Here is a 19,371-nt window from a genome sequence, read left to right as displayed (position 1 = left end):
AGTGCAATTAGTCATCAGCGTTTAGAAGATAAGCCCGACTTTAGTTGTTCGCTTCATGAGACATTTGCTTTTGTCAAAGATCCCTGTCAAACCTCAACCAGTGTCATGGGATCTCAACATCTTTCTCACCCAGCTGATGAAAGCTCCTTTTGAGCCACTGAATTCCTGCCATCTGAAGTACTTGACCTGCAAGGTCATTTTCTTGGTAGCTGTTACTTCAGCTCGTAGAGTCATTGAGCATCAGGCCTTAGTGGTGGATGCACCTTATACTAAGTTTCATCACAACAGAGTAGTCTTCCACACACAACCTAAGTTCTTGCCAAAGGTGGTGTCCATTACAAACTATCCCGATCTGGTTGGCTAGGTGGGAGGAGCTTAAGCTTAAGTCCATCATACCTAAATTTCTTTGGAGTGCAAAAGCTCCTAGAGGTAGTATGGATAAGTTGTCTTTGGTAAAACCCCAGGGGGGATTGAATGTCCCCAATATTCAAACCTATATTGTGGCGGCTGTTATATGGTGGATACATGAGAGTTACGCTGGACATCTGAATTTTTCCCCTGTTGTGCGTGGATGGGTGGAGTCCTCCTTTACAGTTTTTTTTTAACTTCATACTCAAGAGGTATCGATCATACAATACCAACATAAATTTCAGTTTTTGCTTCCCATGCGAAAGACCTGGAGGTGGTGGTGCAGGCTACTAAACAGGCATCCAGAGGTGTTTCCCTTTCTGTCATTAGAGGGAAATTCCAATTTTCTCCCTGGGTGGGGACGGTAAGTGTTTCGAGACTGGGTTGCTAGGGGGGGGTGTCTCCTTGGCACAACTGATGGAACTGGTGGGAAGGTCGTTCCCTACTCTCAAATACAAGTTCAGTGAGGCTTACCTAATCAGTATCTTTTTTTTTTTTTTCTTATTTTCAAGCCCGACATTATTGGGACACGTTGAATAAACATCCCCTGGAATTTGAGGCATGGGCAATTGGACCAAATTTTCTCCCAAACCCCAGCCTCGCGTAATAGGTTGTCCTGTTGTTATACACTTACCAAATCTCTCTCCAAGCAGCCTGGGATGATTAAGTTGACTGAGCACTGGCAAAGTGATTTATCTTTTACCCTTACAGAGCAGCAATTATTAACACTTTTTGACACACTCCAGGCCTTCACTAAGTCTGCAGACTTACACAAGACCCAATTTAATATCTTACATAGTTATTATCTCGCTAGGGAACGGGGAGCTCAGATTGGCCTGTGGGAGTCAGCTTTATGTGGGAAATGTAAGCATTTGCGGGGTTCTTATGCCCATTCTTTTATGGAGTGTCCCACACTGGATGTGTGGAACAAAGCACTGCAAGTGATTGGGAGTATTCTGCATTGTTAGCTAGAATGGGATTATAGGACATCGCTCCTTGGTTCCCAGGATCTGTTGCAGGCTCAGGGTATGTCCACACCTCAGTGCAGGTTTGTCTATAATACACTATTACTGGTTAAGAAGATAATTTTAGCTTTTGGGTATCCAGAGATCTGTCTCCTATTCAGCAATGGCTGGCCAGGATGAAGGAGTTAACTAAATTTGAAACTCTTACTTATGGTCAATTCCTTAACCTGGATGAGAGACACTATTGGGCTCATTTTCGAAAGAGAAGGACTCCCGTCTTTGACATAAATCGGAAGATGGACGTCCTTCTCCCAGGGTCGTCCAAATCGGTATAATCAAAAGCCGATTTTGGACGTCCCCAACTGCTTTCTGTCGCAGGGACGGCCAAAGTTCAAGGGGGCTTATCGGAGGTAGGACTTGGGCGTGCCTAACACATGGACGTCCTCGACCCATAATCGATAGAAACAAGGACGTCCCTGACGAAAACTTGGACAACTTTACCTGGTTGTGTTTTTCTTACGGCCAAGACACAAAAAGGTGCCTGAAATGACCAGATGACCACTGGAGAGAATCAGGGATGACTTCCCCTTACTCCCCCAGTGGTCACTAACCCCCCTCCCACCCTCAAAAAATATATTTCAAAATATTGATTGCCAGCCTCTATGCCACCCTCAGATATCATACTCTGCTCCATCACAATAGTATGCAGGTGCCTGGAGCAGTTTTAGTGGGTGCAGTGCACTTCAGGCAGGCAGACCCAGACCCATCCTCCCCCACCTGTTACGTTTGTGGAGGAAACAGCGAGCCCTCCAAAGCCCACCACAAACCCACTGTACCCACATCTAGGTGCTCCCCTTCACCCGTAAGGGCTATGGTAGTGGTGTATAGTTGTGGGTAGTGGGTTTTGGGAGAAATTTATGAAGTCCACTGCAGTGCCCCCTAGGGTGCCCGGTTGGTGTCCTAGCAGGTCAGGGGGACCAGTGCACTACAAATGCTGGCTCCTCCCATGACCAAATGGCTTGCATTTGGTTGTTTCTAACATGGATGTCTTTGGTTTTGATTATCGTCGAAAATCAGAATTGACCAAGTCTAGGGACGACCAAGTCTAGGGACGTCCAAATTTCAGGATTTGGCCGTCCCTGACCGTATTATCGAAATGAAAGATGGACATCCATCTTGTTTTGAAAATACGGGTTTCCCCGCCCCTGGATTGGAATATTTTGCGAGGACGTCCTCATCAAAACTTGGACGTCCCTTTCGAAAATGCCCCTCTATGTGGCCTTATGGGGACAATTTTTAGAACTGACTACCAGGGTCATTGAGGGGTGGGAGGTTGGGCGGCATCATCTGTAAGGGGTGTGTGTATGAGAGTTGGCTGGTGCAGATGGTTCAATGTGTATGGGGTCGTGTTTAAGATAGTGGTGAGTGTGTTGAGATGTGTGAGGATGGAAGTCTCCTTATGGAAAAATTCTCAGTGGAGGTTGGTGATGCACAGCGCTGGATCTACCTGTTCCAACTGTTTTTCACTCTCATGGCATAACATTTCTAGTGAGCCTGTTTATTTTTGTTTCCTGAGGTAAGGGCAATTGCCCATATTTTTGATGGGCTCCTTTGGAGCTTTCACCCCCTCCTAGGGGGTAGGCAATTGTATATTTTTCATTGTCAAGTATTGAGTTACTACTGTTATCTTGCCTTCTTTCTGTTTTTTGATGTTCTGTTTCTTCCACTGTTAATAAAAATAAATTACAAAAAAAAATAAAAAAGAACTGGCACCTTTTCTGTGGCTGGCTCTTCATGAACCTTCTTCGACTACAACATTACCTTGTATTTGTTTTATCTACCGGACTTGGCGAACGCCTTTATGGTACTATGTAAGCCACATTGAGCCTGCAAAAAGTGGGAAAATGTGGGATACAAATGTAACAAATAAATAAAATAGTGGCACAAACTGCCTTCCAACATTAAAGTCACAACAGTCCATTCCATCGTTTAAATCAATGCTTAAATGTCATCTTTTAAGCCAAACTAGTGAACTATCTTGATCTGTGTATGCTTTGTTGACTTTGTTGCTTTGCTGTATTTGTGTATGTTAGCTTTTCCTGTTGTTTGTATTTTATTCTATGTATATTGCTTTGTTACCTACTTTGGATAAAGGCGGGATATAAATAATAAAACAAATATAATTTGGAGTTACGAGATAGGAGGCAATCTCCTGTTGTGGATTAGGAATTGGTTATTGGTTTGAAAACAGAGGATAGGGTTAAATGGCCCTTAAATTTTACTTCTTTCAACAATCATATGGGTCTACTGTGTGGCTCTATCTTTTGTCTAGTAGCCCCTTCGTGTGGTTCTGCTGGATGGAACACTGGGCTATTAGCCATTAGCTATGAACTCTTCCTTTACTCCCTGCCCTTTCCTCCCCACTACCTTTGCTTATTGTAATGTTTTCTCACTTTCCTATTTATATATTGTAGTTCACTTCTTTTTCAATGATTTTTCTTTTGCATTATACATTGTAAACCGCTATAATGGCTTGTACCTTGGCAGTATATCAAGAAATAAAGAACTTGAAATGGCATTTTCCTCAATGGAGGAGGGTGAAATGTGGAGTGCTGCAGGGATCTGTACTGGGACCAGTGCTATTTAGCATATTATAAATGGTCTGGAAATCAGAACGACAAGTGAGGTGATTAAATTTGCAGCTGACATAAAACTATACAAATTTATCAAAACACATGTGGACTGTGAAAACTTGCAGGAAGACCTTAGGAAATTGGAAGACTGGGCATCCAAATGGCAGTCAAAATTTAATGAGGACAAATGCAAAGTGATGCACATTGGGAAGAATAATCCGAATCTTAGTTACCTGATGCTAGGTAGGGTCCACCTTGGGAATCAGCACCCAAGGAAAAAATCTAGGTGTCATTGTAGACAATATGCTGAAATCTTCTGCTTAGTGTGTGGCGGCGGACAATAAAGCAAACAGGATGCTAAGAATTATTAGGAAAGGGATGGTAAATAAGATCAAGAATAATGCCTCTGTATCGCACCATGGTGCGACCTCACCTTGAGTATTGCATTCAATTCTGGTCGCCATATCTGAAAAAAATATAGTGGAATAAGAAAAGATTCACAGAAGAGCAATCAGAATGATAAAGGGAATGGGACTCCTTTCATATGAGGAAATGCTAGAGAGGTTAGGCCTCTTCAACTTGGAAAAGAGACGGCTGAGGGGAGATATGATTGAGGCCTATAAAATCCTGAGTGGTGTAGAATGGGTAAAAGTAAATCGATTTTTTACTCTTTCAAAAAGTACAAAGAACGGGACACAATGAAATTACATGGAAATACTTTTAAAACAAGTAGAAAGAAATATTTTTTCACTCAAAGAATAGTTAAGCTCAGGAAGTTGCCAGAGGCTATGGTAACAGCAGTTAGCATATCTGGGTTTAAAGAAAAGGCTTGGACAAGTTCCTAGAGGAAAAGTCCATAGTCTGCTATTGAGATAAATGTGAGAAAGCTACTTCTTGCCCAGGGATTAGTAGCATGAAATGTTGCTACTATTTGGGTTTCTGCCAGGTATTCTGACCTGGGTTGACCTCTGTTGGAAATAGGATACTGGGCTGGATGGACCATTGGCTTGACCCGGTATGTCTATTCTTATGTTCTTATGTATTAGATACAAACGTATCCATTCTTTAAAGATCTCTTACCAATCTGCAAATATTTGGAATGTTTTGCCAACAGAAATTAGGCTGGAAACAAACAGTGAAATATTTAATAAGCACTTCAGGACTTTTCTATTTAAGCAGTATTTAAATGATTAAATATTTAACTGTAAATGTATACTTCTTGCTATGTATGTTCCCAGAATCTAACCTGATCTGGATTACCTTATTGTGATCCACATTGAACCATATAAGTAAATGCAGAATATAAATGGAGCTGTAATATCATGTAAAATAGTACCTGCTTGCCCTCTTAGATCAGATGCCCTGTTATAAAATTATCCTCAAGCCCCTCCTCAGATTTACCACTTTGGGAATCATTTGCTATCTGGCGTACGGCACATAGGAATAAATTGGAGCCAGCATCAGGTAGCATGCACTAACCATTGGTAAATGAGCCCCTTTGGGTTTTACTTAACATCATTGGTACAGTTTAATACATTTCATCAAACAGAATTCTTCCCTACTGTGAAAATGATTTCAGTCTATATGTTATTATATATTTAGCCTGTGATAGAATTCTCAGCAGTCTCTTCCTTTCATCTAATACTTTCACCCTGCTTTTATCCCCTATGCGGTATCAGACATTTAGATCTAATCTATATTCTTACTATGTGTTCTTTGTTAACCGGTTTCTTTTAAGAGCTTCTCCAAGCATTGAGATAGTAATGTTAGCAAAGAAACAGAAAAATTGATCTCAAGAAATGTGAAATACATTCTTTCAAGAGCTGCAATTTTGTTTTTAGTAAAAAAAATGTTAAAATCCAAATTATCAGCCCTGGTAAATAGAATAAATTATTATTTCTTGAAATATCTAATTTTATATCACGTGTTCTTATGATACAGTAGATTCTGCTATAATATTCAGTACATCTAGAATGTAGTCAGTAGTTTTACACATTGATATTATACCTTTCAAGAAATTAATCATATGTGTATATTTTCCTTCTGACTGAGGGGCCCTTTTACAAAGCTGTGACAAGCACTAGCGTGTACTTTACCGCAACATAAATGGGCTTAACGAAGAACATGCTGAGGCATCCAGCGGTAAAATCCCAATGTGTGCATGCAAACCACATGCTAAAAATTTAGGGGAATTGTTCTGGGAGTGGGCGGTTTTAGGGGTAGACAGTGAGCATGGCAGCACAAATCAATTAGTGCAGCCACATTACCACCTGTTAACTGATTAGCACGTGAGCCGTACCACCTACAAAAGAGGGGGTGGTAATGTCCCACATGCTAATGGTCACGCACTAATGTCAACATTAGTGCATGGCCATTAATGCCGGAAATTGCAAATTGGTCATTTTCCAGCTGCAAAAGAAATAGCCCTAGCACGTGAAAAAAACCTGCAGATGTGCCTGCTAAGGCCATTTTTTTCCGGACCTTTATAAAAGGAGCCTTGAATGAGTTTTGAAAAAGTTACTGTGCCTCATACCACTATTTTGTATGGTATCTTATAGGGCAGTGATCCGTACCCATGGCCCATGTTTTCAGCATACCCTTTACCAAAATGCTATCTTTTGGAAATTCCTAGGAAAGCTGATGTCAAGCAAGGTAAGAGATGAGAAACACATGGAATTACTTCATTTACCAAAGGATATTCTTTTTTTCGTCATAAACATTCTACAGAGAGCTTTAATGAATATCCTAATTGTAAATCTCAGTAGTAAGGTTAGTATCTGAATGCAATATGTAAACCATAGAAAGGTGGTATATATCGAATTTAATAATAATAAAAAATTTGACACAAATGTTCCTTCTACTCATAGAGACTTGGTTTTGTGAGGATAGATTTGAAGAACATTGTCATGGCAGCATAGGAAAACTCATGTTCCTTTTGCTTTTTCTATGCCTACTCTGCTGGAAATTGAAACATTTCATTTTCCAGTTCTATAAGTTCAACTCCTTTTGCAAGCATTTAAAAATTCACTTATGAAAATAAAAAAAAAAATTGTTTCTTTTCCTCCCCTTTTATTTGAAGTGATCATGTTTCTCAGAATCTAGAGAGTAAGTTCATAGGCTAAGAGGTCAAGCAGTTACCTACTTTAAATCTATTCTATAAAGACATGTGGAAAGGCATTTTCGATATGATGTCCAAATAGTTAGATTTTGGGTTGTGGAGTCACCTGGATGGAGGGAGTGTGTGGAAAGGTTGTGGGAAAATAGGGTATGGAGGCATACCTCACACCCTCCTCCAAGCACAGACACCCCCTCCCTGCACACCTCTCCCCCAGTGCACAGCACACAATGCACCGTATTAGGTTACCCAGCCTATTCCCCTTCCCCCTCCCCACCTCCACTGGGATATGCCTCTATACCCACAGCCATGAGCAGCAGCTGATATGCTGGCCCTCCCAGCAGAAGACAAATAGGCAATGTCCTCCCCTCTGGAGCTCGCACTGTCCTTGCTGTCACTTAAGGTATCTGCTGCCTCTGCTGCTGCTTGGAAATCTGGCTACCTGGGCATTACACCGCCTCACCCAGTTCCTTGATGCCTTCCTCACCCACACCTCAAACTACATAACCTTCCTCACTACCCCTCGCGCCTTCCACAAAAAAAATTTCTCAATTTTACGCCATACATCACTTCCCCTCAGTCATAGGCATCATCGACTGCACACATGTCCACACTCTCCCCTTGGCATTACACACAACCTGCATGTTCGACTTTTCTACTTTAGTAGGAGGCCTCGCATGCCCAGGGGGTCTGAGCGCGACATATGTGCAGTCAATGATGCCTATGACTGAGGGGAAGCGATGTATGACATAGAATTGAGTCATTTTGTTGTGGAGGGCCTGGGGGGGTAGTGGGGAAGGTTATGTAGTCTGAGGTGTGGGTGAGGAAGGCATCAAGAAACTGGGTGAGGCAGTTAGACATAGTGGGCTGGATCAGGCCCGCATTCACCACTAGCAGTGACTGGAAAGTGCCGGTGGCCAGAAAGGTGAGGGAGGCAGTGACCTTGAGGTGGAACAGGATGGGATTATTCCTACATGTCCTGGGCTGCAGGAGGAGTTGGAGCTGGTCACAGAGGTGCTATATGGCGACCCTGTCAAAGCGGTATCTATTGAGGCATTGGTCATCGGTGAGGTCAAGGAAACAGGTGCAGAGCCTGAACACTCAGGGATGGGGGTATCTTCTGCGTGACCTCTCCTCCATACTTTCTTCCACCTCCAGCGCGGCATCAGCCACCAATACATTCAGTGCATCCATATTCCACTACCACAAGTGCCACCCACTTAGCCCACTGTGCACACCTCCACCAACTGAACACTCTCCCTCCACCAGCAAACTTTCCTCACACACAGCAGCAGCAATCACTCAATCTCCCACCACCGACAAACAAAGCACACACACAAGCAGCAACATAAAGCACTCACTCTCTCAGCAATAGGAAACACTTGTGACACACCCACTAAGCACTCACACTCTCCCAGCAGCAACCAATTGTCCTCACTTTCACAGCAGCAGCACACAGGACAAACAGCAACAAGGATAGACAGAAGGCAGGCAGGTAATGGGGGGGGGGGGGGGGTTGGGGACATTGAGGGTTTGGTGGGGAAGGGGTAAGATAGAAAGGGATGGGTGTGGCTGGTGGGGCTAGCGGGTATGAGCAAGGAGCTGAGGAGGTGAGACACAGAGGAGACAAGTCAGGGAATGTAAGGGTGACAAGGTTCAGACTGGGGCAAATAGACAAATGGTAACACAACACTCAACAACTTTCCACTGTTTTTCACAAACAACCACTTCCAGATCTCCACTCTCCAATTTCACAAAATTGCAAATGGGTCTAAAGACAACTTTGCTCTTACCCTAGACGCTTTTAAAGCAGGACTATTTGCAAATGCCTTTCTTCCCACCACCGGGAAGTTGTTTCACTATCCATTATGTGCTGGAGACTTTTATTGTGTAAGACCGCCCATGTCATGTCCCCATCATGCCCTGAAACACCCCCTCTAGGAACGTCCTGATTTGAACATATTTGTGCTTTGGACCGTTTTTTTTTTCCTTTTGTTTGATTATACACGTTAGGTGTTTTTCAGTGAGAAAAATGTCCATCTGCCTTTTATGTCATTTTTTTGGATGTTTTTCTCTTTTAAAAATGAGCCCAACAGGCACATACATTTCTTTATAACACTGCCCCACAAAAGTTGCAGAAATCACAGCCTAATTCTGCTTTGTTAAAGGAAGTCAGTGAAAGGATTTTAACAACAGAGATTCCCTCTCCCTATTTGTGTTGTATGTGATCATCCTGGCTGTCATCTTCTGGACAAGTTTTAATTCATCCAACAATTTAAATGGCAAACCAAGATAAACAAAGTTACAGTAATCTAACTATGAATTTACCACTGCTTAACTTGCAGTCCAAAAATATTGGGAGCAGAAATTTGGTCTAATTCACCAAACCATTTTTAATTTACCCATAGATTTCTGAAGCACTTAACAGACCCATGTCTCAAGAGAGAGATTAGAGCCAAGAAAGGACACCAAACTCTTCACTTCCTGCACAATTTTCAAAAAGTTTCCTAATTACAATGCAGGGAAATTCAAGGGAGTGATGATATTCCTACCCAAAGGATCTCTGTAACAGTCTGCCGTCCAAAAAGCTATTCTTTTTATACATTTATAAAATGGTCAAAGGAGAAATAACTGGACATCCTCTCTGCAAAAACATCAGTTCTGAAGTTCCTATTCACAGTTCCCAAAGGGTAAAAATAAATGTGAAAATTGGAGACAGAGGAGATCCTTGGGGGAGGTCACAGGAGAGAAAGAAAGGAGCTGACCATACCCCACCTCTACAGCCACCTAAGTCAGTTGACCGCAAAAGAGTGTATCCAATCTGCTGTTTTATCCCCACTATCAAGATCCTGAAATCATCTCATTAATATCACATGATTTACAATTTCAGAAACAGCAGACAGGTCAAGAAGGATCAGCTACAGGTAATCCCATAAAGTTTATGCTGAACCCTAGTCTATAACCGGGCTACGCCCTGTCCAGTTTCCCATCATCTTCCAAAACATTATGTATCTGACTAGTCACCATGACTCCAGCACTTTGGCCATGAGTGGCAGCTTAGAAATTGGTCTATGCTGCAACTCGCTAAGGAAAAGCCTGTGCCCATTTATATGAATCATGAAAATCTGCTTCAGGTTGAGTATGATGCTTACTATCCCTTAGTGTCTCTAACCAAGGATCTGCAAGATTTTTCAAGAACAAAGCAGGATATAGATCAAGGTAGCAGCCACCTTTACCTGATTATTATTATTTTCTTATCTGGTAAGTCAAAACTGGTTAGCATTGTTCCAGTTTCTTTAGAGGTCACATAGAGTGAGGATATAGAAAGATTATCCATGCTATCAAAGAAATGCTGAGTCTCTTTTTCTTTATCTGAAGAAAAAAAAAAAGAAAAACTTTGCTGACTAAGGAGGACTGTAATTCACAGTAATTGTAAGAAGGAGCAGAAAGTTCACTGAGCTTCCGAAAAACTCCAAAGCTTCCGAACAACTCCAAACAAATTCCTTGAGGAGTCTCAGCATGAAGATGCCTGGAGCTCTTCTTTACCTGCACCTAAAATCCAAAGACTAAAAAGGCCTTAACTCATATCAGTTTTTACTCTAGTCTTTACCCTCTTCCTTTATAGTCATTCTAACTGGTGGACTTATTTTTTAACCTTTGTTATGATGCATATGAGCAGTAGAAGTACTTCCTAATTATCTCCATCTTCTGTAAGGGACCCCTAGAGAGCCTAAACATCTGATTCAATTCCTGAAAGTTTAGCTATAAAGATTTCAGCTTCCTTTAAACAAGTCAATAACAGTTCCAGGCTGGCTCACTGCCAGTTATCTTCACTGAGTCGATGATAAGGGAAATTTACCACTATCTATCTGTTGTCACGAAACCAATTTATAATCCAGTCAACAACATCGAAACCCAAGGCTAAAGTGGTCAGTTTATATTAATGAACCCCTTGTGCTAGACAGTATCCACAGATCTGTTGAAATCCAAGTAAATTATATCTAGCACACGCTATTGAACTAATTCTCTATTTACGAAATCAAATAAATCAATCAGATTCCAGTGACACAATCCTGCTTCTGGGAATACCATGTTACCTGGATTCTGCAGCTCAATGGATTACGTATAGTCCGTTCTCCGAGGACAAGCAGGCTGCTTGTTCTCACGACTGGGTGACGTCCGCGGCAGCCCCCACCAACCGGAAGAAGCTTCGCGGGCGGTCCGCACGCAGGGCACGCCCACCGCGCATGCGCGGCCGTCTTCCCGCCCGTGCGTGACCGTTCCCGCCAGTCTTTTCTTTTCCGCGCCTGAGGAGAGTCGTGCCGTCGCCGCTCTCCCTTCGCAGCCCCGGAAAGACCGTCGCGTTTACGCGATTTTGTTTAGTTTTGTTTAGTTTTTTGGTTACCGCGTGCCCCAGTTTCTTTTCTTTAAAAAAAAAAAAAAAAAAAAAGAGCACGCGCTCCTTTTTCCCTCGTTTCTAGCGAGGGCGTCGCGTTGCGGCCTTGTGGCCGCGCGATCGATTTATTTTTTCGAGGTGTGATTTCCGCCACCATCGACGACTTTAACTTCGCCGACGCGATTTTTCCGTCGATGTCCTCGAAGGTCCCGAGTGGATTTAAGAAGTGTGGTCGGTGCGGCCGGCCGATCTCGCAGACCGACACCCACGCTTGGTGCCTCCAGTGCCTCGGGCCGGAGCGCAATATCAAGTTGTGTTCCCTGTGTCTCGGTCTCCGGAAACGGACTCAGGTTGCGAGGCAAGTTCTGCGGGACCGTCTTTTTGGAACTTGCGCCGGCCCCTCGACTTCGACGGCATCGGTATCGACGCCCGGTCCTTCGGTACCGGTATCGATGCCCGAAAAATCGGCATCGATGGCATCGACCCCAGGAGAACAGGTCCCGTCGGCCCGCCGGTCCTCCGATGAGGGTAGAGGTGAGAGACCGCGTGGGCAGTCGGCCCCGGTCACTCCTTCAGCCCGTGGCCCTCGGGACCGAACCCTGTCTGACCCGGTTCCTCGGGACCGAGGGGGATCGACCTCCTCCTCCTCCATACCACCCGGCACCGGTGACGGGCACCGTAAGAAGGCAAAGAAGCACCGTCACCGGTCGCCCTCGACGCATCCGGCTCTCGGTACCGGAGAGGAGTCGACGCCGAAGCGTCCGCGTCGAGAGGAGAGGTCCCCCTCAGTGGTGGAGGTACCGCCACGTCAGAGTCCCAGCACTTCGGTGCAGTCTCCTGGACCCGAGCAGCTTCCGGCACCGATGCCTCTACCGGCCCCCACGTCTTTCCCGACAGCGGGCCTGGACGAGTGCCTCCGAGCCATCCTTCCGGGGATCCTGGAAGGGCTGATGCGCCAGGCTGTGCCGGCGCCGGGGGTGCTTGCGCCCTCGGCGCCGATGACTGTGGCGCCGGCGAGCTCTAGCCCGGTGCCGAGGCTGTCGACGCCGCCCCCGCTTGCGGCGCCGGTCTCGACCGCCACGCAGGTGGAGTCCCCGTCGACGTCGATGGAGGGAGCTTCGTCCCCGCCGGCGCGGGAGTCCACCGCTCGACGACACCGAGGCCTTGGGGCCTCGACGTCGAGCCGGGCCCGGTTCCGGACTCAGCTACATGAGCTCATGTCCGATACCGAGGAAGAGGCCTCGTGGGGGGAAGAGGAGGACCCCAGATATTTCTCCTCAGAGGAGTCTGCGGGTCTCCCCTCGGACCCCACGCCTTCACCAGAGAGAAAGCTCTCGCCCCCTGAGAGTCTCTCTTTTGCCTCCTTTGTGCGGGATATGTCTATTTGCATTCCCTTTCCCGTGGTCTCTGTGGATGAGCCGAGGGCTGAGATGCTCGAGGTCCTCGACTATCCATCACCACCTAGAGAGTCCACCACGGTACCGCTGCACAATGTCCTCAAGGAGACACTGCTTCGGAACTGGATGCGACCATTAACTAATCCCACCATCCCCAAGAAAGCAGAGTCCCAGTACAGGATCCACTCGGACCCAGAGTTAATGCGGCCACAATTGCCCCATGACTCGGCGGTCGTGGATTCTGCTCTCAAGAGGGCACGGAGTTCGAGGGGTACCGCCTCGGCGCCTCCGGGGCGGGAGTCTCGCACTCTGGACTCGTTTGGGAGGAAGGCCTACCAATCCTCCATGCTCGTGACCCGCATCCAGTCATACCAGCTCTATACGAGCATCCACATGCGGAACAATGTGAAGCAACTGGCGGACCTGGTCGATAAGCTCCCGCCGGAGCAGTCCAGGCCTTATCAGGAGGTGGTCAGGCAGCTGAAGGCATGCAGAAAGTTCCTGTCCAGGGGTATCTATGACACCTGTGACGTGGCATCTCGTGCTGCGGCCCAAGGTATAGTGATGCGCAGGGTCTCATGGCTGCGTGCCTCTGACCTGGACAACCGCACCCAGCAGAGACTGGCCGACGTCCCTTGCCGGGGGGATAACATTTTTGGTGAGAAGGTCGAGCAGCTGGTGGACCAATTGCATCAGCGGGAAACCGCCCTCGACAAGCTCTCCCACCGGGCGCCTTCAGCATCCACCTCAGCAGGTGGACATTTTTCCCGGGCCCAGCAGGCTGCGCCCTATTCCTTTGCAAGGCGTAGGTACACCCAGCCGGCCCGAAGGCCTCGCCAGGCACAGGGACAGCCCCAGCGCGCTCGTTCTCGTCAATAGCGTGCGCCTAAGCAGCCCCCTGCGCCTCCACAGCAAAAGCCGGGGACGGGCTTTTGACTGGATCCACGGGAACATAGCCGCCCTCAAAGTGTCCGTACCGGATGACCTGCCGGTCGGAGGGAGGTTAAAATTTTTTCACCAAAGGTGGCCTCTCATAACCTCCAACCAGTGGGTTCTCCAAATAGTGCGGTGCGGATACGCCCTGAATTTGGCCTCCCTGCCACCAAATTGTCCTCCGGGAGCTCAATCCTTCAGCTCCCATCACAAGCAGGTACTTGCAGAGGAACTCTCCGCCCTTCTCAGCGCCAATGCGGTCGAGCCCGTACCACCCGGGCAGGAAGGGCAGGGATTCTATTCCAGGTACTTCCTTGTGGAAAAGAAAACAGGGGGGATGCGTCCCATCCTAGACCTGAGAGGCCTGAACAAATTCCTGGTCAAAGAAAAGTTCAGGATGCTTTCCTTGGGCACCCTTCTGCCAATGATTCAGAAAAACGATTGGCTATGTTCCCTGGATTTAAAGGATGCATACACTCACATCCCGATACTGCCAGCTCACAGACAGTATCTCAGATTCCGCCTGGGCGCACGGCACTTTCAGTATTGTGTGCTGCCCTTTGGGCTCGCCTCTGCCCCACGAGTGTTTACAAAGTGCCTCGTGGTGGTGGCGGCGTATCTACGCAAGCTGGGAGTGCACGTGTTCCCATATCTCGACGATTGGCTGGTCAAGAACACCTCGGAGGCAGGAGCCCTCCGGTCCATGCAGTGCACTACTCAACTCCTGGAGCTGCTGGGGTTTGTGATAAATTACCCAAAGTCCCATTTTCAGCCAACCCAGTCTCTGGAATTCATAGGAGCTCTGCTGAATACCCAGACGGCTCAGGCCTTCCTTCCCGAAGCGAGGGCCAACAACCTCTTGTCCCTGGCCTCGCAGACCAGAGCGTCTCAGCAGGTCACAGCTCGGCAGATGTTGAGACTTCTGGGTCATATGGCCTCCACAGTCCATGTGACTCCCATGGCTCGTCTTCACATGAGATCTGCTCAATGGACCCTAGCTTCCCAGTGGTTCCAAGCCACCGGGAATCTAGAAGATGCCATCCGCCTCTCCACCAGTTGCCGCACTTCACTGCTCTGGTGGACCATTCGGACCAATTTGACCCTGGGACGTCCATTCCAAATTCCGTAGCCCACAAAAGTGCTGACGACGGATGCATCTCGCCTGGGGTGGGGAGCTCATGTCGATGGGCTCCACACCCAGGGTCTGTGGTCCCTCCAGGAAAAGGATCTGCAGATCAACCTTCTGGAGCTCCGAGCGATCTGGAACGCACTGAAGGCTTTCAGGGATCGGCTGTCCTGCCAAATTATCCAAATTCGGACAGACAATCAGGTTGCAATGTATTACACCAACAAGCAGGGGGGCACCGGATCTCGCCCCTTGTGTCAGGAAGCCGTGGGCATGTGGCGATGGGCTTGCCAGTTCGGCATGCTCCTCCAAGCCACATACCTGGCAGGTGTAAACAACAGTCTGGCCGACAGACTGAGCAGAGTCATGCAACCGCACGAGTGGTCGCTCCATTCCAGAGTGGTACGCAAGATCTTCCGAGAGTGGGGCACCCCCTCGGTGGACCTTTTCGCCTCTCAGACCAACCACAAGCTGCCTCTGTTCTGTTCCAGACTACAGGCTCACGGCAGACTGGCGTCGGACGCCTTTCTCCTCCATTGGGGGACCGGCCTCCTGTATGCTTATCCTCCCGTACCTTTGGTGGGGAAGACCTTACTGAAGCTCAAGCAAGACCACGGCACCATGATTCTGATAGCGCCCTTTTGGCCCCGCCAGATCTGGTTCCCTCTTCTTCTGGAGTTGTCCTCAGAAGAACCGTGGAGATTGGAGTGTTTTCCGACTCTCATTTCGCAGAACGACGGAGCGTTGCTGCACCCCAACCTTCAGTCCCTGGCTCTCACGACCTGGATGTTGAGGGCGTAGACTTCGCTGCGTTGGGTCTGTCTGAGGGTTTCTCCCGTGTTTTGCTTGCCTCTAGAAAGGATTCCACTAAAAAGAGTTACTTTTTCAAGTGGAGGAGGTTTGTCGTTTGGTGTGAGAGCAAGGCCCTAGAACCTCGTTCTTGCCCTGCACAGAACCTGCTTGAATACCTTCTGCACTTATCAGAGTCTGGCCTCAAGACCAACTCAGTAAGGAATCACCTTAGTGCGATTAGTGCTTACCATTATCGTGTGGAAGGTAAAGCCATCTCTGGAGAGCCTTTAGTCGTTCGATTCATGAGAGGCCTGCTTTTGTCAAAGCCCCCTATCAAGCCTCCTACTGTGTCATGGGATCTCAACGTCGTCCTCACCCAGCTGATGAAACCTCCTTTTGAGCCACTGAATACCTGCCATCTGAAGTACTTGACCTGGAAGGTCATTTTCTTGGTGGCAGTTACTTCAGCTCGTAGGGTCAGTGAGCTTCAGGCCCTGGTAGCTCATGCTCCATATACCAAATTTCATCACAACAGAGTAGTGCTCTGCACCCACCCAAAGTTCCTGCCGAAGGTGGTGTCGGAGTTCCATCTTAACCAGTCAATTGTCTTGCCAACATTCTTCCCCAGGCCGCATACCCGCCCTGCTGAACGTCAGTTGCACACATTGGACTGCAAGAGAGCATTGGCCTTCTACTTGGAGCGGACACAGCCCCACAGACAGTCCGCCCAATTGTTTATTTCTTTCGACCCTAACAGGCTAGGGGTCGCTGTCGGGAAACGCACCATCTCCAATTGGCTAGCAGATTGCATTTCCTTCACTTACGCCTAGGCTGGGCTGGCTCTTGAGGGTCATGTCACGGCTCATAGTGTTAGAGCCATGGCAGAGTCAGTGGCCCACTTGAAGTCAGCCACTATTGAAGAGATTTGCAAGGCTGCGACGTGGTCATCTGTCCACACATTCACATCACATTACTGCCTCCAGCAGGATACCCGACGCGACAGTCGGTTCGGGCAGTCGGTGCTGCAGAATCTGTTTGGGGTGTAAATCCAACTCCACCCTCCAGGACCCGAATTTATTCTGGTCAGGCTGCACTCTCAGTTAGTTGTTCTTCGTAGGTCAATTTTCTGTTGTACCCTCGCCGTTGCGAGGTTCAATTGACCTGGGTTCTTGTTTTGAGTGAGCCTGAGAGCTAGGGATACCCCAGTCGTGAGAACAAGCAGCCTGCTTGTCCTCGGAGAAAGTGAATGATACATACCTGTAGCAGGTGTTCTCCGAGGACAGCAGGCTGATTGTTCTCACCTACCCTCCCTCCTCCCCTTTGGAGTTGCGTTTTCATCTTTTGCTTGTCATTCAACTGGCGGGAACGGTCACGCACGGGCGGGAAGACGGCCGCGCATGCGCAGTGGGCGTGCCCTGCGTGCGGACCGCCCGCGAAGCTTCTTCCGGTTGGTGGGGGCTGCCGCGGACGTCACCCAGTCGTGAGAACAATCAGCCTGCTGCCCTCGGAGAACACCTGCTACAGGTATGTATCATTCACTTTATCCTTCATTAGAACTTTCATTAATTTGTCCTACCATATTTCTTTGAATAGCAAACTGTGTTATGGGCTAATATATGGCAATTAAAACTTAATACATCTTCTAATTTCTTCTTTTCGACACATCACATATGATACCACCTGTAACTTTACAGATATTTAAAACCAACCTTAAAACTTTCCTTTTTGAAGATGCTTTTTCAACTAACTAATTCTTCTGCTTTTTGGGGTAGCCCGCCCCCTTCCCTGATGTGTGCCTGTATTACCTCTGTTTACCCTTAGCTATGCCCTCTGCAACCCCTATCTTTCTTATCTTATATTGTAGTTCTTTTTCCTCCCATTCTGATACTGCCTACCCGCCTCCTTCCTTAAAGATATTAGTATAGCAACAAATCTTTTTCAGAGATGGGGAAGCAATAGAACTAGAGGACTTGAATTGAGGTTGTGAGGCGGTAGACTTAGGAGTAACATCAGGAAGTAGTTTTTTGCACAGAGAGGGTAGAGGATGCCTGGAATACCCTCCCAGTGGAGGTGGTGGAGACAAAATCTGTGAAAGAATTATTTTAATTGCATAGGACAAACCCAGAGGATCCCTATATAGCAAGAAGATGGAATGAAAGCACAATTCAACTGTCCTTCACACTTTAAACAGGGCTTAGAGGGGTATAACATATGATGGGCAGACTAGATGGACCATATAGGTATTTATCTGGCATCATCCTATATAATAATTTGCACCTCTAATGTTCCATTTCTGGCTGCCTGGGTTCGTAACATCTCCTGACGTCAGCCAGCCTCCAGCGTTCCATTCCCCCTCACTGTCCCGCCCTCGCGTGAAGACGTAATGACGTCAGAGGGCGGAACAGTGAAAGGGAAGGGAACGCTGGAGGCGAGCTGACATCAGGAGGGATGTTATGAACGGAACGGAAGCCAGCGCCAGCCAGCCAGAGAACGTTCAGGTACAAATCGAGGGGAGGAGAGAATCGCGGGACATTGAGGGGAGGGAGGGAGTAAGGGGAGGTCAGGGCAGAGGAGAATTTATGGACGTGGATGGGATGGGAGGACAGTAAAGGAGAGAATCGCAGGACACGGATGGGAGGGCAGGAAAGAGGAGAATCGCTGGACATGGAGGGGAGGGGAGGGAAGAATTGCTGGGCAGGGGAGAGAGAAAAAAAAGCTTACATGACAGCCTTCCTAGGGCCCGTTTCATTGTTGAGGAAACGGGCATGGTTCCACTAGTTTACTATATTCCTAATATTTAACATTACCATTAGAAGCTGAATTAACATGTTCAGCTTCTGTTTATTTTTGTTTTTTTGTTTGTTTTTCAGATAGTGAACTCTCCAAGTTGTTAGCATCTTTGGGAAATTCAGACAGACAAGCTGGATGGTTAGAAAACTGCAGAAAACAGTTTTATAAAACAATGAAAATCAAACCTAATGGCATCAGTGGAAATAGTAAGTACATTTTTTAAATAACAATTATAATGATTTTTTTCTTCCAATAATTGACATGTTTTAGATTTATACAGAAGTGTTTTTGAACCTTTAGAAAAATTATTTGAGTAAAAAAGTTTGTCACCATCTTCTGAATGACTCTTTACAGTATCAAGATGTTTTCTACTTGGTTTGCCTAAGGTTATTTCGTCTTCCGCCAGGGTCGCTTTACTCATACTACCCCTCTCCTCAAGACCCTTCACTGGCTCCCTATCCGTTTTCGCATCCTGTTCAAACTTCTTCTACTAACCTATAAATATACTCACTCTGCTGCTCCCCAGTATCTCTCCACACTCGTCCTTCCCTACACCCCTTCCCGTGCACTCCGCTCCATGGATAAATCCTTCTTCCATATCATCAAGCTGATCAATCCATAGACTGGTGGGTTGTGTCCATCTACCAGCAGGTGGAGATAGAGAGCAAACTTTTGCCTCCCTATATGTGGTCATGTGCTGCCGGAAACTCCTCAGTATGTTCTCTATCTCAGCAGGTGGTGGTCACACACAGCAGCAGCTCTGGCTAGGCCTCCAAGCCTAATCCTTAGGTTTTGTTGAGGCCTGGGGTTGAGGGC

At 47.0% G+C, this 19,371-nt stretch overlaps 1 protein-coding gene across 3 annotated transcripts in view; it reads left to right on the top strand.

Moving 5' to 3' along the window:
* The window catches only part of TBC1D32 (TBC1 domain family member 32), a 327,052-nt gene that overhangs the window by 207,182 nt on the left and 100,499 nt on the right, over positions 1-19,371 (top strand). For all 3 annotated transcript variants that reach the window (XM_030198562.1, XM_030198561.1, XM_030198563.1), the window contains exons 26-27: positions 6,565-6,658; positions 18,636-18,761. In XM_030198562.1, coding sequence (XP_030054422.1) covers positions 6,565-6,658; positions 18,636-18,761 — 220 coding nt within the window. The remainder of the gene's footprint in view (positions 1-6,564; positions 6,659-18,635; positions 18,762-19,371) is intronic.

Source organism: Microcaecilia unicolor, chromosome 3, assembly GCF_901765095.1.
Source record: "Microcaecilia unicolor chromosome 3, aMicUni1.1, whole genome shotgun sequence".
NCBI lineage: Eukaryota > Metazoa > Chordata > Amphibia > Gymnophiona > Siphonopidae > Microcaecilia > Microcaecilia unicolor.
Note: the sequence above shows the minus strand (reverse complement) of the source record. Positions and strands in the feature narration are given on the sequence as shown.